The sequence below is a fragment of the Heterodontus francisci genome, chromosome 23, assembly GCF_036365525.1.
Source record: "Heterodontus francisci isolate sHetFra1 chromosome 23, sHetFra1.hap1, whole genome shotgun sequence".
Taxonomy (NCBI): Eukaryota; Metazoa; Chordata; class Chondrichthyes; order Heterodontiformes; family Heterodontidae; genus Heterodontus; species Heterodontus francisci.
The window spans coordinates 23,926,634-23,950,875 of record NC_090393.1 but is presented as its reverse complement, the minus strand read 5'-3'; the positions used below and the strand labels follow the sequence as shown (position 1 = coordinate 23,950,875).

Genomic DNA, 24,242 nt, shown 5'->3' with positions numbered 1-24,242 from the left:
TAGTAAACTTGACCAAAGCAGGGACCCACATGTCAATGCATAGTAGGATGATAGCTAACCATCAGATGCGCACACAACAAAATAGACTTGCATTTCACTGCACTGGATGAGGAAATATCATCTGTATACTTTATGAAACAGTAGAAGATGTCAATAAAAGGTTGAATCAAATACTAAACAAGGAGTTTTGTTTTTCTTGCAGCACCAAGTTTGTGGACTAGGTAAATGTTTGCCCCTCAGGGCACCACTTGAATCACAGTCCTGTAATTCACATATGTTTCAGTGTTGGTCAGGAGTGGCAGCCAACAAACTGAAATAGAAACAATGCTCCTTTGTTAAGACTTCAGTCCTTCTTTAAATTTACATTAAGCCTGCACCTGATAGCATTGCCTGCCTGTAATACAAGCTTAGACATACCATTTAAGGAGGTTAATGCCTGTTGAAAACTGGTGGAAGGTGCACTTCCTTCCTTCCACGTTTGTGGAAGTGTTCAAAGTTCTGTTTCTCAATTTGGCCATTTTTCAGCTGATCGGAGCTTTGGCCTCAGCTCTGTGCCCAAGCATTTACGTGGTTTACATGGCAAAACAAACAGCCGTTTGTCACAGTGACAACCAAAGAATGAAGGAAACGAGCACCCTTCCTTTTCTAACAAAGAAAGCAAAACACAAAATGAAAAGTAGCTGAAATGGACCATTCCACTCAACAATGTCTCTCCTTTTTCTCTGCTTTACAATACAACTGGCACGTAGCTGACACAGAGAGGGCATGGTACACTTTATTAACTGGAAGCAATAACAGCCTCATTTGTGTTCTCGAGAATAGATTTCCCTAGAAACAATACTGAGATTCAAACCCTTAATACGTTGCTATTTACACCACTTTCAATGTTTGCAAAACTTTTTATTTCCATTTTGTGTAGATTTTCTATTTTCATTCCTGATCCAATTTGCTCTTTTTCTGTACACTGGGGTGTCGTTCCACAAGTAACGGGTTTCCTCTGGTACTTTGCCAATGTGGTCATTTTTCATGAGCCTAGCCAGTATTGAACAGCTATTCAATCACAGAGGTCACTGCAACTGACCTATTCCTTTCCTCACCACATGTACACACTTTCCAGAAGGGGTTGCTAAATAGCGATTAGGTGGAAGATCACTGTGCTGATTTTTTGTTCCTTCGCCCAAGATTGTTGTGGTCAAATGCAGTGCCCCAACACTGCTCTCACAGAGATCGACTAACTGAGGACAGACCATAGATAAATACTCAGGTGGGTCCCACACATAAAGCGAGTATGCACAACCAGACATGGACACAGCAGGTCAACACACACTACTAGTTCCATTGCCACAACTTGAATAATTCCACATGGTCACGCCAAGGAACTGAAGAGGGCTCACTCACTACTGCCATTAGAACCATTATACTATATGAACATAATGAATGTCCATGTGTTGTAAGCAAAGGACAATCACAATCGGAAAAAAATTGCTTCTGCCAGAAAGTATTTAGGCCTGTTAAAAATAGCATACAATTTTTGTATCACAAATAAAAATCAAATATATGCAAACATTTAAGGATCTAGAAGTGTGACAATGACAGTGGCTGGATTAGGCAGTCATTTATACCAAGGCTTTGAACTGTCTTGCTTTGACAAATGGTCAACAAGTCAGCAAGTTACCTGTCACTAATCTGCTATCTAAATGCACTTTGAGAGTGTGAAAGACACTAAACCATACAGAGGTGAACCCTAATAAACACAGACAGAGAGGCACAGGAAATGTTCTACTTCCATTAGGAGCTGTAAAAGTACAAATAAAAGCAGCTACTTTGTAAATCTCTATAATATAGTCTATTCAGGTTATTCTTATCTTATTCAGGTCAATTTAAACAAAACTAACAGATTTTTTTAACAAAATACTCTTCTATATAAAAAAAGAAATTAAATTGATCAAATCTGCTACAGTAGAATAGCCCTATTTAGTGCACTCAGCACTAAAAAAAATTGAAAGCGGTTTCCAGTGGTGTTCCACAGGGCTCAGTGTTGGGTCCTTTGCTGTTTGTGGTATATATTAATGATTTGGACTTAAATGTAGGAGGCATGATTGGGAAATTTGCAGATGACACAAAAATTGGCCGTGAAGTGATAGTGAAGAGGATAGCTGTAAACTCCAGAATGATAACAATGGTTTGGTTGAGTGGGTGGAAAAGTGGCAAATGGAATTCAATCCAGATTAAGTGTGAGATAATGCATTTGGGAAGGGTAAACAAAGCGAGAGAATACACAATAAATGGGAGGATATTTAGAGGGGTAGAAAAAGTGAGACACCTTGGAGGGCATGTCCACTGGTCCCTGAAGGTGGCAGGACAGGTAGCTAGAGAGGTGAAGAAGGCATATGGAACACTTTCCTTTATCGGCCGAGGTATAGAATACAAAAGCAGAGATTTAATGCTGGAACTGTATAAAATGCTGGTTAGGCCACAGTTGGAGTATTGCATACAATTTTGGTCACCACATTACAGGAAGAACATAATTGCTCTGGAGAGAGTAAAGAGGAGATTTACAAGAATGTTGCCAGGGCTTGAAAGTTGCAGCTATGAGAAAAGATTGGATTTCCTTGGAACAGAGGAGGCTGAGGGGTGACTTAATTGAGGTGCACAAAATTATGAGGGGTCTCGATAGAGTAGACAGGAAGGACTTGTTTCCCCTAGCGGAGAGGTCAATTACTAGGGGGCACAGATTTAAGGTGATTGGTAGAAGGATTAGAGGGGACATGAGGAAAAACTTTTTTACCCAGAGGATGGGGGTGTCTGGAATTTACTGCCAGGAATAGTGTTGGAAGCAGAAACTCTCAATTCATTTAAAAGATACCTGGACCTGCACCTGAAGTGCTGTAACCTGCAAGGCTAGGGACCAGGTGCTGGAAGGTGGGATTAGATTGGGTGGCTAGATTTTTCAGCCAGTGCAGACACGATGGACTGAATGGCCTCCTTCTGTGCCATAATTTTTCTATGATTCTAAAGACTACAAAAATTTGTAAACATTTTAAAACTGCAATTAGAATTGTGCAATTAATTTCCTTGACATCTGGAATTACATACACTGCCAATGAATGGGAAGGAGTTAGTCCGGTAGGATTTTACACAAATGATTAACGACACTGGTGTCAGTACATCAGTTTTGAAAATAGTGCATGCACAACACAGTTGTGGGGTGTCATTTTATAATCTCCCATCAACAGTTCTTAGCAGTACTGGAAAATAAACAGGATGCTGAGCACAACTTTTACACATAAAGTGTTGTGAATGGGAAGTAGTTGGTCCACTGGGATTCCAGCTGGGTGTGCCTCCACAGCCCTGTAGCTGAGGAAGTTCTGCAGAAAGGGGGCAATGCCAGAGTTTGCAAGGGTTGTAACCATAATCAAGTGGGGCACAGTGTGGGTGATTGTTGGTCCAGGGAAGTGGCCAGGCTGCAATCGGGAAGACCATATCTGGCACCATGAATACCATGAAAGCCACAGCAGGCTAGTTTTCTGCCAGTGGCAGATAACAAATTACAGACTCAATTGGCGGAATTTTTATCAACCTAGTTCCTTACCAGAACGTTGGGACCATTTGTGTGTTGAAAACCCGATTAATGAAGGCGTGGGCTTTGCCAAGACTCTTTCCCAGAGCCATGGCATTAGCATCCCAACTCAGGGTTGCCTGATCAATTAGACAGGGTGAGCGGGATGACGTGTTCGTTCTGTCAAAGTAAGGATTTCTAATTAAGGAGACCACAGTATGGGTTACAAGGACTCACCAGTACTTGGATTTTTGAGGCTGCAGCAACCACAGCAATGGAGAGGAGACAAGGAAAGGCTACTCCCCAGATCGCTCGCTGTTACCTGAAGATCCTGCTGTAGGATCTGAGGGACTGCAATGTAGTGAGCTCTCCCAAGCACAGGAGGAATAGGACAGTCTCTCCAACCAAGCAGGCATTGATGGAAGTGGCCGAGAAAGTCAGCAGCAGAAGTGTGGTCCCCTCAACCTGGAGACAGTGCACCAAAAGGATCCAGGATCTCAGGAGTGTATGACAGGTGAGTGTTTAACACTTTCAGATGCCAAGCTTCACATTCTTACTTTCCCAGCATTCTCCTGCACAGCAATCCTCAGGCCAACACACCTTGCCAGAGATCGGCAACCTGTCCACACATGGACACCAGTGCCCATGGTAAAAATTTTGAGGTCCGTAGTAATTTTAAATGTCTTGCTCCAAGCCTTTAAACTTTTGTTGAAAACACAAGTTTAAAGGCTTGGAACAAGATATTTATAATTGTCAGAAGCAAAAGTAATTACAAATGATCGGGATCCTCGGGGCATCGGCTAGTTCCTACAGCCCACCAAAGTTTTGTATCTGCCCGCCAATCAAAAGTACGAATGGTTTCCTGTGCGCGGACCTCCATCAAATCAGAGTGCGGGAGAGGCAGGACTCGCTGGGAAGACTGGAGCTGTCAATCGGCTGCTCCCTGCCCGTGTGACCTGCAGAATCAGCCCTGGAGAATGTTGGTGAGAGTAGAACAGATAGGATAACGGCACAGGAAAGCAATGTGAGAACTGGAAAGGCAAGACTACTTATGCAAGCAAAAGCAATGGCAGGTATCTCACTAAATAGGAAAAAATATGTTTTAAATTGGACTGTGTTTTGATGGCATTAGGTTGGCTATATACTTTATATGCAGATTAATTGAACCCATTTCCATGGCTTAGTCAATAATTTTCTCAAATGTCTGTGGGGCAACATGTTAGTGCCTATCCCTGCACCTTGCAGCTCCACTCATTCCTCTCCCTGCAGACACCTCACATCCCCATCTGTACAGTCAACACTCACACTTACCCTCATCCTATTGTCCTCTTGCATCCATGCCTCACAGTCACCCTCCACAAATGTTGTCCTTTCCTTCTCTCCACTCAAGCCATTATGAACACTCACGCCTCTTTGTTTTGTCTCCTTGAAGTAGAGAGCACAAAACCTGGCGAGAAACAGAGATCTGGGGGTGTGGCCCTTAAGTAACAAGCACATTATGGGCCACTGCCAATCCATGCCCACCTGCTCCACTGGGAAGGAGGTCTTGTTGCAGGAGGCTGCAGATGTTAGCAGCAATGTGCTGTGACAGCCTGAGCCGCCTGAGGCACTGGTGCTCAGACATGTTGAGAGCACTGACCCTCTGCCTGCAGACCCTGTGTTGGGGATCTTGCCTCCTTCCAGCTGGATCACAGTGTCCAGCCCCTCTGCCCTGTGAAGGGGCATGCGGCTGAGAAGGCAGCCAGAGAAGGCAGTCAGAGAAGATGCTGCTGCTGGTGTTGTTCCTGCTGCTGCTGGAGCAGTTGGCAGTGGTGTGGGCTCTGCTCTTCATCAGAGGTGCAAGTTGGAGCTGCCTAAGCTGCTCCCATGCTGTGCAGAAGGCTGGCAGCAGGGAAGTGCAGCTGAAGGTGAGTGAAGTGCGAGATAGGTGAACTGCCTTCCAAGAAGTTGGCAATCATCTGTCAAACTGTGACAGCACTCTCTGGGAAAAGAAGTGCTTTGAACAGCAGCCCCTCACTTGGGCATGGCTGGAGCTCTTTCACTTTCACTGATCAAGCCTTCCCAGCATGTCAGTTTTACTGAGGAGCTCTTCCTGCTGTGCACTTACCTCAGATTGGGAAACAGGTGCCCGGCTGTGAAATCCAGGATTCAGGGTTAAAACAGTTCTTAATTAGCTTTTTAAGTAACTTAATTACTTACCGACAGCTCTAAGAGGGTTCCCCGCTTGTCTTCAATCCCACCCCAGTAAAACCCCTGAAGAGGGTAGGATGATTTTGAGATCCTGACCCAACATCAATTTCAAAGAACAAAGTACAGCACAGGAACAGGCCATTCGGCCCTCCAAGCCTGCGCCGATCTTGATGCCTGCCTAAACTAAAACCTTCTGCACTTCCGGGGACTGTATCCCTCTATTCCCATCCTATTCATGTATTTGTCAAGATGCCTCTTAAACGTCGCTATCGTACCTGCTTCCACCACCTCCCCCGGCAACAAGTTCCAGGCACTCACCACCCTCTGTGTAAAGAACTTGCCTCGCACATCCCCTCTAAATTTTGCCACTCTCACCTTAAACCTATATCCCCTTGTAACTGACTCTTCCACCCTGGGAAAAAGCTTCTGACTATCCACTCTGTCCATGCCGCTCATAACTTTGTAAACCTCTATCATGTCGCCCCTCCACCTCCGTCGTTCCAGTGAAAACAATCCGAGTTTATCCAACCTCTCCTCATAGCCAATGCCCTCCAGACCAGGCAACATCCTGCAAAACCTCTTTTGTACCCTCTCCAAAGCCTTCACGTCCTTCTGGTAGTGTGGCGACCAGAATTGCATGCAATATTCTAAGTGTGGACGAACTAAAGTTCTGTACAGCTGCAGCATGACTTGCCAATTTTTATACTCTATGCCCTGACGGATGAAGGCAAGCATGCCGTATGCCTTCTTGACTACCTTATCCACCTGCGTTGCCACTTTCAGCGACCTGTGGACCTGTACGCCCAGATCTCTCTGCCTGTCAATACTCCAAAGGATTCTGCCATTTACTGTATACTTCCCACCTGCAATAGACCTTCCAAAATGCATTACCTCACATTTGTCCGGATTAAACTCCATCTGCCATTTCTCCGCCCAAGTCTCCAATCGATCTATATCCTGCTGTATCCTCTGACAATCCTCATCACTATCCGCAACTCCACCAACCTTTGTGTCGTCCGCAAACTTACTAATCAGACCAGCTACATTTTCCTCCAAATCATTTATATATACTACAAACAGCAAAGGTCCCAGCACTGATCCCTGCGGAACACCACTAGTCACATCCCTCCGTTCAGAAAAGCACCCTTCCACAGCTACCCTCTGTCTTCTATGACTGAGCCAGTTCTGTATCCATCTTGCCAGCTCATCTCTGATCCCGTGTGACTTCACCTTTTGTAACAGTCTACCTTGTCAAAGGCTTTACTGAACTCCATGTAGACAACATCCACTGCCCTTCCTTCATCAATCATCTTCATCACTTCCTCAAAAAACTCAATCAAGTTAGTGAGACACGACCTCCCCTTCACAAAACCATGCTGCCTCTCGCTAATAAGTTCATTTGTTTCCAAATGGGAGTAAATCCTGTCCCGAAGAATCCTCTCTAATAATTTCCCTACCACTGACGTAAGGCTCACCGGCCTATAATTTCCTGGATTATCCTTACCACCCTTCTTAAACAAAGGAACAACATTGGCTATTCTCCAGTCCTCTGGGACCTCACCTGTAGCCAATGAGGATGCAAAGATTTCTGTCAAGGCCCCAGCAATTTCTTCCCTTGCCTCCCTCAGTATTCTGGGGTAGATCCCATCAGGCCCTGGGGACTTATCTACCTTAATGCTTTGCAAGACACCCAACACCTCCTCCTTTTTGATAATGAGATGACTGAGACTATCTACACTCCCTTCCCTAGGCTCATCATCCACCAAGTCCTTCTCTTTGGTGAATACTGATGCAAAGTACTCATTTAGTACATCGCCCATTTCCTCTGGCTCCACACATTTCCACCCTTTCCCTAGTTACCCTCTTGCTCTTTATATATGTATAAAAAGCCTTGGGATTATCCTTAATCCTGTTTACCAATGACTTTTCATGACCCCTTTTAGCCCTCCTGACTCCTTGCTTAAGTTCCTTCCTACTTTATATTCCTCAAGGGATTCGTCTGTTCCTAGCCTTCCAGCCCTTACGAATGCTTCCTTTTTCTTTTTGACTAGGCTCACAATATCCCGCGTTATCCCAGGTTCCCGAAACTTGCTAAACTTATCCTTCTTACTCACAGGAACATGCTGGTCCTGGATTCTAATCAACTGACTTTTGAAAGACTCCCACATGTCAGATGTTGATTTACCCTCAAACAGCCGCCCCCAATCTAAATTCTTCAATTCCTGCCTAATATTGTTATAATTAGCCTTCCCCCAATTTAGCACCTTCACCCGAGGACTACTCTTATCCTTATCCACAAGTACCTTAAAACTTATGGAATTATGGTCACTGTTCCTGAAATGCTCCCCTACTGAAACTTCGACCACCTGGCCGGGCTCATTCCCCAATACCAGGTCCAGTACGGCCCCATCCCTAGTTGGACTATCTACATATTGTTTCAAGAAGCCCTCCTGGATGCTCCTTACAAATTCTGCCCCATCCAAGCCCCTAGCACTAAGTGAGTCCCAGTCAATATAGGGGAAGTTAAAATCACCCACCACTACAACCCTGTTACCTTTACATCTTTCCAAAATCTGTCTACATATCTGCTCCTCTGCCTCCTGCTGGTTGTTGGGAGGCCTGTAGTAAACCCCCAACATCGTGACTGCACCCTTCCTATTCCTGAGCTCCACCCATATTGCCTCGCTGCATGATCCCTCCGAGGTGTCCGCCCGCAGTACAGCTGTGATATTCTCCTTTACCAGTAATGCAACTCCCCCACCCCTTTTACATCCCCCTCTATCCCGCCTGAAGCTTCTAAATCCTGGAACATTTAGCTGCCAATCCTGACTTTCCCTCAACCAAGTCTCTATAATAGCAACAACATCACAGTTCCAAGTACTAATCCAAGCTCTAAGTTCATCTGCCTTACCTGTTAAACTTCTCGCATTGAAACAAATGCACTTCAGACCACCAGTCCCGCTGTGGTCCGCAACATCTCCCTGCCTGCTCTTCCTTTTAGTCTTACTGGCCTTATTTACTAGTTCCCCCTCATTTATTTCACTTGCTGTCCTACTGCTCAGGTTCCCAACCCCCTGCCAGACTAGTTTAAACCCTCCGCTAGCAAATCTCGCAGCCAGGATATTTGTGCCCCTCCAGTTTAGATGCAACCCGTCCTTCTTGTACAGGTCCCATCTGTCCCTGAAGAGATCCCAATGGTCCAGATATCTGAAACCCTCCCTTCTACATCAGCTGTTCAGCAACATGTTTAGCTGCACTATCTTCCTATTTCTAGCCTCACTGGCACGTGGCACAGGGAGTAATCCTGAGATTACAACCCTCGAGGTCCTGTCTTTTAACTTTCTACCTAACTCCCTAAACTCCCCCTGCAGGACCTCGTCACTCTTCCTGCCTATGTCGTTGGTACCGATGTGTACCACAACCTCTGGTTGTTCACCCTCCCCCTTCAGAATGCCCCCTGTCCGTTCAGAGACATCCTTGACCCTGGCACCAGGGAGGCAAAATACCATCCTGGAGTCTCTTTCACGTCCACAGAAGCGCCTATCTGTGCCCCTGACTATAGAGTCCCCTATAACTATTGCTCGTCTGTGTTTTGTCCCTCCCTGAACAACAGTGCCAGCCGTGGTGCCGCTGCTCTGGCTGCTGCTGTTTTCCCTTGATAGGCCATCCCCCCAAACAGTATCCAAAACGGTACACTTGTTAGAGAGGGGGATAGCCACAGGGGATTCCTGCACTGACTGCCTGCCCCTTCTAGCGGTCACCCATCTATCTGCCTGCACCTTGGGTGTAACCACTTCTCTAAAACTCCTGTCTATGATGCTTTCTGCCACCTGCATGCTCCTAAGTGCATCCAGTTGCCACTCGAATTGATCCATGCGGTCTGTGAGGAGCTGCAACTGGGTACACTTCCTGCAGATGTAGTCGTCCGGAACGCTGGAAGCGTCACGGACCTCCCACATCTCACAGGTGAAGCACTTTACCCCTCTAACTGACATTTCTAGCACTAATTAATAAATTAATTTAAAATAAATACTTATTAAATCCTTACTAAATTGTTATAATTAACTATATGGTCCCTAGTGCTAGATTCCTACTATAAATATTAAATGCTATCTAAATACAGTAATCTCCTCCCTCTGGTTTAGTTACTCTACTTATTAATTAGGGTTTTAATCAATTTTTATCAATGTTTTATTTTCAAATTCTGTACAAATTCCCTACCAGCCAATCAGGTCACAGCTTTCCTGTGACGTCACTTTTTCAGAGGTAAGGATTTTATACTTACCGGTCTGGAACTCCGCCCTCCAAGTGTTCTCCGTGGATGTAGGCCGCGAATCCCCGAGGTAAGGATTTTATACTTACCGGTCTGGAACTCCGCCCTCCGAGTCTTCTCCGTGGATGTAGGCCGCGAATCCCCGAGGTAAGATTTTTATACTTACCGGTCTGGAACTCCACCCTCCGAGTCTTCTCCCTGGATGGTCAGAAACCCTTCTGATCAGTTCTGATGAAAGGTCACTGACCTGAAACGTTAACTCTGCTTCTCTCTCCACAGATGCTGCCAGACCTGCTGAGTATTTCAAGCCTTTCTTGTTTTTATATCAATACTATTGTTCTACTTTAGAATAAGGATGCCTTTAACCAACAGGAGCAATGCCATCGCGGTGGGGTTTCCAAACAGTACTAGTGCCTGACCACATTTGACAAGGGAATCCCAAACTCGTCACTAATTTTAAGGATGCAGACCCAACCATTATTGGGAGACAGAGGATTGAGATAATAGAGGATAAAAAGTAAGAGTCTTCACCTGAGCTCATGACAGTACCATACAGCACATGTCATGTAACATTATCCTGCTGAATAACTGCCTACACAGCCATAGCAGAACTTAAGTAACATCATAGAGGGTATAATACAATAGAATAAATATTGCAATGTGGTTTATTAAAGAAGTATTTGGAAATGTTACCATTTGTCTTTTCATAAGTACAAGGAATGCACACTAATGTCAGCGCCTAGACCTCACAGCACCCTGTAACACATTCACAGCCAGGGAGACAGTGGCATCGTGGTAATGTCACTGAACTAGTAATCCAGAGGCCAAGCTAATGCCCTGGAAACAAGGGGCTGGATTTTACTTCAGGCGGACTGGAGCTGGCCACCGACGTAAAAGTCAGTGGCAAACCCGCTTCCGCCTGACCCAGGGATCCGACCCACATTTTACGGGTCCCCCGGCTTTAACTGTTCCGAGGCGGGACTTCCACCCACTTGAGGGAAGACGTCCTGCCTCATTGAGCTGCCGGCCAATCATCGGGCCAGCAGCTCTTAGTCCCAGCAGCGCCACTGGAAGCAGTGGCCACTGCTGGGACTGCAGTCTAGCCGAGGACATGGAGCCAGGAGTCCAGGTAAGTTAGGGTTGCCTCGCCGGACTAATCGGTGGCACCCCGGCGAGGCAATGATGGTCATTTGGGAGGAAGGGAGGGTCTCGGGTCCTGGGGGAGGTTGAGGAAGCAGGGGCGGCCCTCAATCAGGCACCCTGTGCCTGTTTGTCCGGCTACCCACCACTCCCCACCCTGGTGGACTGAGAGGCTGCCAGGTTTCACTGGGCGGCCTTTCACGTCTCCCGGACGCCCCCTTGTCATGGGTAAAATTCCCATGGAGGCAGGCGAAGGCCCTTAAGTGGCCAGTAAAGGGCCTTGATTGGCCTGGGATGAGCGGCCCGTTTTCTGCCCCCCACCGGCCCACTTAAAGTGGGGCAGAGGCGGGAGCGGGTTAAGGCGGCCTCCCGGAGCCTCCTACTCAATTTTACACCACCCCCCACCACCCTCTGGCTCGCTTGGGTGGTGTAAAACTCCGGCCAAGGATTCAAATCCTATCATGGCAGATGGTGGAATTTAAATTCGATTAATTAAGAAATTCAATTATTAAAAAAAAAAATCGGGAATTGGAAGTTACTCTCAGTAATGGTGCCATGAAACTATCATTGATTGTTGTAAAAACCCATCTGCCTCACTCATGTCCTTTAGGGAAGGAAATCTGCTGTCTTTACCTGGTCTGGCCGAAATGTGGCTCCAGACCCACAGCAATGTGGGTGACTCTTAACTGCCCTCTGAAATGGCCAAACAAACCACTCAGTTATCGACGGCAATCAGGGATGGGCAACAAATGCTGGCCTTGTCAGTGACACCCACATCCCATGGAAGAATTAAAAAAAACTCTCCCAAGCACCAGCACAGCTACATTTACCCCATTGGGTATCGAGTGATTGATGAAAAAGCACAGGGCAAGTTAAAGAGCATGGGTAAGGAAGAGCTAGTGATGTTCGCCACCCAAGACCAGTCACCCCCTGCCTGAGGTTTAACAGGCTTTGCTGCAGCACCTTGGACTTGATTCTTCAGAGTGTCTGTTTATAAATTAATATTGCTGTCTAAGCAGGGTCTTCTACATAAGTCATTATGACCGTGAAAACACAATGCAAGGTCGTGAGGAATATCGAAAAAAGGGAAAAAGACTATTTATATAATGCCTTACCACATCCTCAGAACATCCTAAACACATCTTCACAACCAATTAGTTATATTTGAAGTGCAGTTATTCATTGTGACAGCCAATTTCCATAAGATAATAAGATGAATTACTAGTTAATCTTCTTTTGGTAATGTTGATTGAGAGAATTTACTGTTTTTCTTTGAATAGTGCCATGGGATCTGTTACATCCACAGGACCAGGCAGACAGGGCCTTGTTTTGACACTTCTGAAAAATGGCACCTCTGACAATGCAGCTCACCTGCCTAGATTACATGCTCAAATCCTGGACTGGGTTTAACTGCGTTTATCAGACTTCATTCAGATGCAGGGGCATCAGAGAAAACATGGAAGTCCAGTGCTACCAGAATCTTGACAGGCTGCCAGTGAAAACCTGGAGCCAGCTAGCTCATTTAATCCTTCCATTCGAGTTGGATATCATATGTTGAAAGCAAATAACAAGGTGAATCAGACTTACAATATCTACAGAACTTACAATGGATTAAATAATTTTACACACCTCAATTAAGTTACCCCTCAGCTTCCTCTGTTCCAAGGAAAACAACCCAGCCTATCCAATCTTTCCTCATAGCTAAAATTTTCCAGTCCAGGCAACATCTTAGTAAATCTCCTCTGCACCCTCTCCAGCGGAATCATATCTTTCCTATAATGTGGTGACCAGAACTGTACGCAGTACTCATGCTGTGGTCCAACTAGTGTTATATACAGTTCTAGCATAACCTCCCTGCTCTTATATTCTATTCCCTAGCTAATAAAGGAAAGCATGCCATATGCCTTCTTAACCACCTTATCGGCTTGTCCTGCTACCTTTCAGCATCTGTAGACATATGCTCCAAGGTCCCTCTAATCCTCCACACTACCCAGTACCCTCCCATTTATTGTAATCCCCTTGCCTTGTTGCACATCCCAAAATGCATTACCTCACACTTCTTCAGATTGAATTTCATTTTCTACTTTCTGCCCAACTGACCAGACCATCTATATCTTCCTGCAGTCTAAAACTTTCTTTCTCACTGTCAACCACAGAGCCAATTTTTGTATTATTTGTAAACTTCTTTATGATGCCCCATACATTTGAGCCTAAATTATTAATATAAACTACAAAAAGCAAGGGACCAAGCACTGAGCTCTGCGGAACCCCACTGGTAACAGCTTTCCAGTCGCAAAAACACCCCTCAACCATTACCCTTTGTTTCCTGCCACTAAGCCAATTTTGGAACCAATTTGCTACTCTCCCTTGGATTCCAAGTTTTTACTTTTTGGGACCTTGTCAAAAGCCTTGCTAAAATCCATGCTGACCACATCCACTGCACTGCCCTCACCAACCTTACTTGTCACCTCCTCAAAAAATTCTATCAAATTAGTCAGACATGACCTTCCCTTAACAAATCCATGATGACTTTCCTTGATTAATTTATGCCTAAGTGAAGGTTTATAATGTCCCTTAGAATTGATTCTAATATTTGCCCACAACCGAAGTTAAGCTAACTAGCCTATAATTACTCGGATTATACCTTCCTTCCTTTTTAAACAATGGTAAAATGTTGCCAGTCCTCCAATCCTCTGGCACCACTCCTGTAACCAGGGAGCATTGAACTATGATGGTCAGAGCCTCCACAACTTCCTTCCTTGCTTCTTTCCACAACCTGGGATATATTTCATCTAAGTCTGGTAATTTGTCTACTTTAAAAGACGTCAAACTCTTTAATACTTCCTCTCTTACAACGTTTATCCCATCCAATATTTCACATCCTTCCTCCTTAATTACAATGTCATCATTAGCCCCCTCTTTTGTGAAGACAACTACATTAAGAACCTTACCCACATCCTCCGCCTCCACACATAGATTACCTTTTGGTCCCTACTAGGCCCTACTCTTTCCTTAGATATCCTTTTGCTCTTTATGCACTTATACAACATCTTTGTATTTTCTTTTATTTTACTTGCCAGTATTTTTTATGCCCACTCCTTGCTTTCCTAATTTCCCTTTTAATTTCACCCATCCACTTTATGTACTCTTCTAGGCTTTCTGTAGTTTGTCATCAAGCTAGGATATAAGCTGGATACTGGGGTGGCACTCTGGTGTTCCAAGTGCTAGAAATATGTTCACTATGGCTTTAAATGAAAAGGATGCCTACCACCCTAAGGAAGCAAGAGCCGGCGGCAGCCTCCCAACCTGAGACAATTCAATCAACATGAGGATGCAGCCCTGCAAATAGTTGGAAGGCATGAGCCAAAGAGAGATTATGCCTGTCCAGTAAAGCTAGTGTCTTCTTTTACTTAATCTTCATGCTTTCTTCCAAACTCATTTATTTAGAGCCAGACAGATTCTGCACAACTAATGCATGATACACAATGGGCAAGATTTTCCCTGCAGGCTTCTGAAACCCACCATCAGGCTCAAATGGGGGTCAGAAGCCAGCAGTGTGTGGGGAACAGTTGCTCAATGTGATTTTCCCCAGAGCAGTCAATTAATGATCAGAGGGTGGGTTCACTGTCCATTTAAAGTCAGTGGGTGGGCTCTCGAAGCTGGGCCAATCAGAGGCCTTCCTGCTTGAAAGCAGCAGCAGCTAAGTGAGGGACAGGATGCTTCAAAATGGAGGCCCTCTCTCCAATTTTTTCAATCTAAAAATAGCCTTTGCAGCTAGGCTACCATTGTGAGGAACCTGAAGGCCGGCTGGAAAATCACAGCTGGCCTCTGTTAAGACGCCTTTAATGAGCTTAGTAGGATACCAGCTGCTTACGGCCCCAGCCCGGCCGGGTGGGGGCTACAAATCAAGCCCATGTCTTTGCATTGGAGCTCATGCTAACACGGATTCTTTTTCTCTTTGTTTTGAAGTCTCAAAGATGATGTAGCTCATGAGCATCAATAAATCACTGCTGATCACTCAGGAACAAGCTTAGATATCTCCAACTCAGAGGATTCAGCGAGCCACAATCAGAAGATAGCACATGGCGAAGCAAATTGAGCTTGTGATTGGAAGTGGAAACAAAGGAACAGGGACCAGTTGAGCAGAGGCCCATCCCCAGATGTTCCTAAGGGGCAGTAAGAAGAGAGTCTTAGTTCACTGGGGCTGCCTTATAGAAGGGAGCTCATATGAACAGAAAAATGTTCGAAGCGTATTACATGGTTTATTGGAAAATCTGCAAAAGTGAAACTCTGACATCAGTGCAATAATGCATGTGAATTCAGAAATCGCATGGTGCTATTAGCAACTTCACCGGAATCTGTTGGGAAGCCCCCAAGGACATAGCTCCAAAGGATAATCACTGTTCCACTTATATATTCTGGAATTGTGGCTAATGAGACCAAAGATCCAATTTACAGGAGTGACCTGATTTTAACTCCAGGCCAGTTATTAGTGGGTCATAATCATAGTGATACAGCACTGAAACAAGCCCTTCGGCCCACTGAGTCTGTGCCGACCAACAACCACTCATTTATACTAATCCTAGTATTAATCCCATATTCCCTACCACGTCCCCACCATTCTCCTACCACCTACCTACACTAGGGGCAATTTACAATGGCCAATTTACCTATCAACCTGCAAGTCTCTAGCTGTAGGAGGAAACCGGAGCACCCGGCGGAAACCCACGCGGTCACAGGGACAACTTGCAAACTCCGCCGTACCCAGAATCGATGCCGGGTCGCTGGAGCTGTGTGGCTGCGGTGCTAACCACTGCGCCATTGTGCCGCCCATAATGAATAGAAGTGTATTAGACCTGAGGTATTTTACCTCCTGGGCCTCATTAAAATCCCACTGGCTAATGTCTTGCCCAGTTAGTGAGTGGAAAAAAAAAGGCTAAAGCATTTGCAACTATCTTTAGACAGAAGTGCCAAGTGGATGATTCTTCCCAGTCTCCTCCTAAGGTTCCCACCATCTCTGATGTCAGTCTTGAGTCAACTCAATTCACTGCACGTGACATCAAGAAATAACTGAATGCACCTGGCACAGAAAAAGGCTATGGACCCTGACAACATCCTGGTTGTGATGCTAAAGACCTGAGTTCTAGAACGAGCTGTGTTCCTAGCCAAGCTGTTCCATTAGAGTTACAACACTGGCATTTACCCAATGTGGAAAATTGCCCAGGTATGTCCTGTCCACAAAACACAGGGCAAATTCAAACCTGTCAATCATTAGCCTACTCTCAATCATTAGAAAAACGATGAAAGGAGTCATTAACTGTTCTATCAAATGACATTCATTCACCAATAATCTGCTTAGCGATGCTCAATTAGACTTCAAGTGAATATCAGGATGCACAAGAGGCCAATATACAAGAATGCAAGGAACAAGTGAGCAGTGTGATAAAATACTCCCCACCTGCCTGGATGGATGCAGTTACAAGAACACTCAAGAAGTTCAGCACAATCCAGAAAAAGCAGTCTGCTTCATTGGCGCCTTATCCACTAGCCTAAGAAACTCTCTGCCACCGGTGTACTGTAGTTGCGGTATGTGCCAGCTGCAGCATGCACTACAGAAGTTGCTGAGGTTTCTTCGGTAACACTTCCCAAACCTGCAACCTACACCACCTAAGACAAGGGCAACAGGTGCATAGGAACACCATCATTTTCAAGTTCCCTCCAATTCACACACCATCATGACTTCGACATAAATAGCTTTCCTTCATCATCATTGGGTCATAATCCTAGAACTCCCTACCTAACACCATTGTGTGTGTACTTTCACCACATGGCCTTGCGAGTGACATCCACATCCCAAGAATGAATTAAAAAAGATGAACCATTAAGAAGCAAATTTCGAAAGGCCAAAAAAGCAATGCCCAGCAGCACCCATTTTATGTGAGCAAGTAGCACCCATTTAATGTGGGCAAGTAGCGCTAATGGAGTGAACAAGTGAAGAAGGTTGTTGACTTTGGTGTGGGACCAATTTTCATGAGGTTGCCTTAAACTATGACCTGTAATGAGGCTCTGACATACTTGATGAGTGGCTTCCAGCAACTCTTTGACTCACTGAAAGTATCCCCTTGTCAATCGGGCATTCTGGTCAGCTCACCTGATTCAGCAAGGCATATTCCTGGAATCTACAGTGTACCTTCACAGTATGATGGTTGAAATAATACCAGATATAGAATGGTAATGATAATGTGATATTGGCAACAAGCATTTCTATTCTATGGTGTATTGCCTATGGTGTGTTTATCAGGATAGTTACACACTAAATCATTTTCTAGTATGTAGTAATCACTCTCCAGTATATCGTTCTAATGTATTTTGTCAGCAAAGTCACAGTCTGATATCTACTGCAGTGGTTTAGTTGGGATAACTACTCTTCAGTGAATTATACAGCATGTTGTATTGGTAAATCCAATTTGCAATATAAGACCTTGCATTTGGAAATTCCCTACCTGTTGAAGAGGTTGTTCCTGCTGACCATCCTGAGGAATCCTGTTGGATCAGTAATGGAAGTCAGTTTATTGTTTATCTCTTCAAACTGTTGATCAAGAAGGTCTCCAGCCTCACTCTCTGTCTCACTGTTGGAACACATCCTACTGGAACAAAAACACCAAAATCACATCAGCTGGTAACACTGTAAATGCACAACCAGTTCCTAAACATTCTTTACAAAACAGAAACATATAGATCCTACCTATTACTGTGAACTTAATGTTTGAATAGAAGGATATCCTGATGAGCATGACAATTCCATATCCAAGAGCTGCTCATTTAGCATTTTTAAATAGCAGAACTACTGCCTTCTTAGCCATAAGGTTAAACAATGCAAATAATAACAAGGACAAACAATAAAGAGGTCTTATGTTTAGACTACTGGACTACATTCTGTGGCTCTCATATCTGTTTCCCTGATGGGTGAAAGCGACTTATTATTAGAGCAGCAGTGACTGCCATATACACTTGTTTAATGTACATATATTCATTTAAAACTCTTACAATATTATAGTAATCTTAAGAAATCATATACTTCTTTTAAAAATGTAGCTGACCAAACTCCCGCACTCTCTATCAACTAGAAGCTTTAAGGATTTCCATTACTTTCATGTGAGTTCACAGCTTGTTTCTGTAAATGGGGTAAGCCATCACAATCAGAAATGTACTCAATTGCTTACTGCAAATTAATTGTTTCAGTAGCATGTAGTAAATTAGAATGGCAGCCTTTACACTTTTTAAAAAGACATTTACAACAAAAATTTTAGAAGGAGCATTTCCAGATATATTTAATGTTAAACATTTGCAATAAAGTGATGATTTTGAATGAGACGGGACAGTTTGTTACTTCCAAAACTGCTCTCCTCTTTTTTGCACACTTTATTCCTTTATTGAAGTCTATAGACTCAAGAACAATGCCAAATCTGCCTGTGTTTACTTATGTTTGCATCTGTGTGCAAGTGTGTTGGTATATGTTTGTGTGTGTGTGTGCTTACATGTGTACGTCAGCCAATAACTACTACAGAAACAGCTGCAATCTCTCCAGTACATGGACAGATTTCAGCGAACTGTTAGACAAACACTAATAAAAGATCAAGTTCACATTTTGAAAGACGTTAACCCTGATAACAGTGCACAATAAAAACATTCGAAATGAAAACTTTCAAAATGTTCATCATTTGCTTACACTGGCTTTTTTACTTATTCAAACATCTCGAGGAATGCAGCCATAGAAATTCAAAAAGGAAAGACTTTTGACACAACTGGCTCAACAACGATGTTTTACTAAGTACTATCAGTTTAGCTTAAATATGAACCAAATAATACCCAGTCAGGCCACTACAACTTTCTTTCTAATTTTCCTCCTTCTCTCCAAAAGCCTGGATAATGGTTTCAGCACCAGAAAAGGGAAAGGACAGAGACAGGCACTGTTTCAGATGTGGACATAGGGAGCCTTTGTGATGAAGAGGATCTGGGGTTGCAAATTCAGCTCATGGTCTAATAAGAGGACAGTCTGGTTGAGCCTGACACAGTCAAGGAGGTGGAAGAAATCAGGACATAAGGACATAAGAACTAGGAGCAGGAGTAGGCAATTCAGCCCCTCGAGCCTGCTCCACCATTCAATACGATCATGGCTGATCTCATCTCGGCCTCAACTCCACTTTCCTGCCCGTTCTCCATAACCCGTCAACCCGTTACTAATTAAAAACCTGTCTATCTCCTCCTTAAATTTACCCAATGTCCCGGCATCCACTGCACTCTGGGGTAGTGAATTCCACAGAATCACGACCCTTTGAGAGAAGTAATTTCTCCTCATCTCTGTTTTAAATCTGCTACCCCTTATCCTAAAACTATGACCTCTCGTTCTAGATTGCCCCACAAGAGGAAACATCCTCTCTAGGTTTACTTTGTCAATCCCCTTAATCATCTTATATACCTCAATTAGATCTCCTCTCATTCTTCTAAACTCTAGTGAGTAAAGGCCTAAACAGTTCAATCTCTCTTCATAAGACAAACCCCCCCATCTCTGGAATCAATCTAGTGAACCTCCTCTGAATTGCCTCCAATGCAACTACATCCCTCCTCAAGTAAGGGGACCAAAACTGTACGCAATACTGCAGGGTACGGTCTCACTAATGCCTTGTGCAGTTGCAGCAACACTTCCCTACTTTTATACTCTCTTCCTTTAGCAATAAATGCCAAAATTCCATTTGCCTTCCTTATTACCTGCTGCACTTGCATACTAGTTTTCTGCGATTCATGCACAAGGACACCCAGATCCCTCTGCACCGAAGCACTCTGAAGTTTCTCTCCATTTAGATAATAATTTGCCTTTCTATTCTTCCGACCAAAATGGATAACCTCACACTTATCCACGTTAAACTCCATCAGCCAAATTTTGGCCCATTCACCTAATCTATCCATATCCATTTGTAAATCTCTTATTTCTTTATTGCAACTTACTGTCCCACCTATTTTAGTGTCATATGCAAATTTGGCTATAGTACCTTCTATCCCTGCATCCAATGTAGATTGTAAATAGTTGGGGCCCGAGGACTGAATCCTGTGGTACCCCACTAAGTTACATCTTGCCAACCAGAAAAGGACCCATTTATTCCATTTCTCTGTTTTCTGTTGGTTAGCCAATCCTCTATCCGAGCTAATAAATTACCCCTAACCCCATGTGATCTTACCTTGTGTATTAACCTTTTGTCCGGCACCTTATCAAATGCCATCTGGAAGTCCACATGTACTACAGGATCCCCATTATCCACTTTACTTGTTACATCTTCAAAGAACTCCAGAAAATTAGTCAAACACGATTTACCCTTCATAAAACCATGCTGACTCTGATGGATTGCGTTCTGACTTTCTAAATGTCCTGTTATTACTTCCTTAATAATGGATTCTAACAATTTCCCAACGACAGGTGTTAAACTAACTGGTCTATAGTTTCCTACTTTCTGCCTCCCTCCCTTTTTGAATAAGGGCATTATATTAGCATTTTTCCAATCCACTGGAACCTTCCGCACATCCAGGGAATTTTGGAATATTATAACCAATGGATCCACTATCTCCGCCGCCACTTCCTTTAAGACCCTAGGATGTAGGCCATCAGGCCCTGGGGACCTACCTGTCTGCATTCAATCCCAATAGTTTGCTGAGTACTTTTTCCCTAGTGATGATGATTTTTCTAAGTTCCTCCCTTTCTATAACCTCTGCATTACTTGTTACTATTGGGATTACTAGTGTCCTCCACCGTGAAAACTGAGGTAAAATACTGATTTAGCGTCTCTGCCATTTCTTGGTTCCCCACAATTAACTCCCCAGTCACATCCTCCAAGGGACCAACATTCACTTTAGCTACTCTCTTCCCTTTTATATAATTATAGAAGCTTTTGCAATCCGTTTTTATATTTTGCGCTGGTTTTCTTTCATAATTTACCTTTGCTCTTTTTATTACTTTTTTAGCAACCCTTTGTTGATTTTTAAAAGTTTTCCAATCTTCCAGCCTGCCACTGGCCTTTGCAATACGGTGTGCCTTAGTTTTTGTCTTTATGTTATCCTTAACTTCCTTGCTTAGCCATGGAGTTTTTCCCCCTCTTACAATCTTTCTTCCTCTCCAGAATATATTTTAGTTGGGAGGAATTGAATATCTCCTTAAACACCTACCACTGGTCATCAACTGTCCTACCTTTTAGTCTTCCTGCCCAGTCCACTAGGGCCAAATCTGTCCTCATGCTTAGGTAATGACCTTTGTTTAACTCCAGAATGCTAATGTGGGACTCCAGTTTCTCGCCCTCAAACTGAATTTGAAATTCTAGCATTCAATGATCACTCTTCCCTAGAGGATCCTTAACTATGAGATCATTAATTAATCCCACCTCTTTACATAATACCAAATCCAGAATAGCCTGCTCCCTGGTTGGTTCCACAACAGATTGCTCCAAAAAACAATCTCTAATACATTCAATGAACTCTCCCTTGAGGCTACCCTTGCCAATTTGATTAATCCAGTCGATATGCATATTAAAATCACTCATGATTATTGCCGTACCTTTCTTACAAGCCCCCAGTATTTCCTGGTTTATACTGTGCCCCACTGCGGAACTACTGTTTGGGGACCTATAGATTACTCCCACCAGGGACTTTGCTATTGCTATTTCTTATTTCTACCCAGACTGATTATACGTCTTGATCTCCAGTGCCGATATAATTTCTCACTACAGCACTGATCTCTTCCTTTACTAACAAAGCTACACCACCTCCTTTTCCTTCCTGCCTATCCTTCTGAAATACTGAGTACCCTTGGATATTCAATTCCCAAACCTGGTTTCCCTGCAACCACGTCTCAGTAATCGCCACTAAATCATACCCATTCGTCTCTATTTGTGCTGTTAACGCATTAATTTTATTCCGAATGCATCGTGCATTCAGATACAAAGCCTTTAAATTTGTTCTATTATCAAATTTCCCTACTCTTGTATAATTCCTTGGTGCAATATGACCTTTACACGTTCTGGCCCTACCTTTTATTTTCTGGTAACAATCAGCCTCATCACTAACCTGCACTCCTACCTTCTCCTTTAACTTTGACTTCCTAATTTTCCATGTAACTGAACCCTCCCCCCCACTACTTAGTTTAAATCCCTATCTACAGCCCTAGTTATGCGATTTGCCGGGATTCTGGTCCCAGCATGATTCAGGTGGAGCTTGTCCCATCAGATCAGCTCCCTCCTTCCCTTGTACTGGTGCTAATGCCCCATGAATTCAAACCCATTTCTCCCACACCAATCTTTGAGCCACGCATTTACCTCTTTAATCTTATTGACCCTGTGCCAATTAGCTCGTGGCTCAGGTAGTAATCCAGAGATTATTACCTTTTTGGTTCTGCTTTTTAATTTAGCCCCTAGCTGCTCATATTCCCTCAGCAGACCCTCTATCCTCGTTCTACCTATATCGTTGGTATCTACATGGACCACGGCAACTGGATCTTTCCCCTCCCACTCCAAGTTCCTCTGCAGCCCAGATGAGATATCTTGAACCTTGGCACCAGGTAGGCAACACAGCCTTCGGGACTCTTGATCCTGGCCACAGAGAACAGTGCCTATGCCCCTAACTATACTATCTCAGAATACGAATACATTTCTCTTTTCTCCCCCCACTTGAATGGCTATGGTCAGTTTGCTCATCCTCCCTACAGTCCTTGCTCTCGTCCACACAGAGAGCAAGAATCTCGAGCCTGTTGAGCAAGGACAAGGGCTGAGGCTCCTGCAACACTACCTCCTGGATCCCTCTACCTGCCTCACTCACAGTCACATCCTTCTGTCCCTGACCACTGGCCGAATTCAAGGTAGTTAATCTAAGGGGTGTGACTGTCTCCTGAAACACAGCGTCCAGGTAACTCTCCCCCTCCCTGATGTGTCGCAGTATCCAAAGCTCAGACTCCAGCTCATCAACTCTGAGCCGGAGTTCCTCAAGCGCCAACACTTGCTACAGATGTGGTCACTAGGAACCACAATGGTGTCCACCAGCTCCCACATCATGCAGGTACAACACATCACCTGGCTCTACATCTCTATTTTATTTAATCAGATTTTAATATGTTTTTTAAATTTCCGACTGGTCTTTAGTTTTTAAGCTGTAAAATCAGTGTGCATTTTATGCCAAGGGCTGAAGAAGACGGCTTCAGTCTTCCCAATTTAGCAGAGGAAATTGTGGGTCAATCAAGTTTGGACGTTGGACAAGCAGCCTGACAACAGAGGTAATAAATACTGAAAATACTGGAAATACTCAGTAGGTGCGGTGCGGCAGTATCTGTGGAGAGTTCTGATGAAAGGTCATAGACCTGAAACATTAACTCTGGATCTCTCTCCACAGATGCTGCCAGACCTGCTGAATATTTCCAGCATTTTCTGTTTTTATTTCAGATTCCAGCACCTGCAGCATTTTTCTTTTGTATTACTGACAACACAGCTGTTGAGTCAGGTAATGAAGAGGTAGAGCTGGGTGTCACAAGAATACATGTGGAACTTAACACCAAGGTGTCGTGTAAAGATGAGAAAGAGATGGGGCCAAGGATAGATCCTTGGGAACAGCAAAAGTAACATTGCCGGGGTGAAAAGAGAAGCCATTGCTGGAGATAGCCTGATTGTGATAATTAAGTGTAGTCCCATTGAATTGGACAACTGAGGAGAGGCATTGGAGGACAAAGGCTGCAGAGGTTGAAAAGGGATAGAGCACCCTGGTCACAGTCAGAGAGGATGTCATTTGTGACTCTGGTTAGGGCTCCTTTGGTGCTGTGTCGGGTTTGACGTCTGATTGGGATTCAAACATGGAATTGCAGAAAAGATGGCATGGCTTTGGGAGTCAACAGCACATTTAAGGTCTTTGCAGCAGTAAAGGAGATTTGAGAGGAGGCAATAGGTTGCAATAACTGAGCGATCAAAGCTGGGTTTTTTGAGGAGGTGGTGATTACGAAAGTTTTGAAGCTAAGGGAATGCTACCTGAGGAAACCATTTATGACATCAGCTGGCA

The 24,242-nt window shown here is 44.1% G+C and overlaps 1 protein-coding gene across 4 annotated transcripts in view; it reads right to left on the bottom strand.

Annotated features, from left to right (window-relative positions):
* The window catches only part of ttc28 (tetratricopeptide repeat domain 28), an 825,016-nt gene that overhangs the window by 108,828 nt on the left and 691,946 nt on the right, over window positions 1-24,242 (bottom strand). For 3 of the 4 annotated variants that reach the window (XR_010977250.1, XR_010977252.1, XM_068054870.1), the window contains one exon: window positions 17,666-17,809. Coding sequence is in view for 1 of the 4 variants with exons in the window: in XM_068054870.1 (XP_067910971.1) it covers window positions 17,666-17,809 (144 nt within the window). In the remaining 3 variants the exon portion in view is untranslated. The remainder of the gene's footprint in view (window positions 1-17,665; window positions 17,810-24,242) is intronic. The other variant, XR_010977251.1, reaches the window with a different exon arrangement.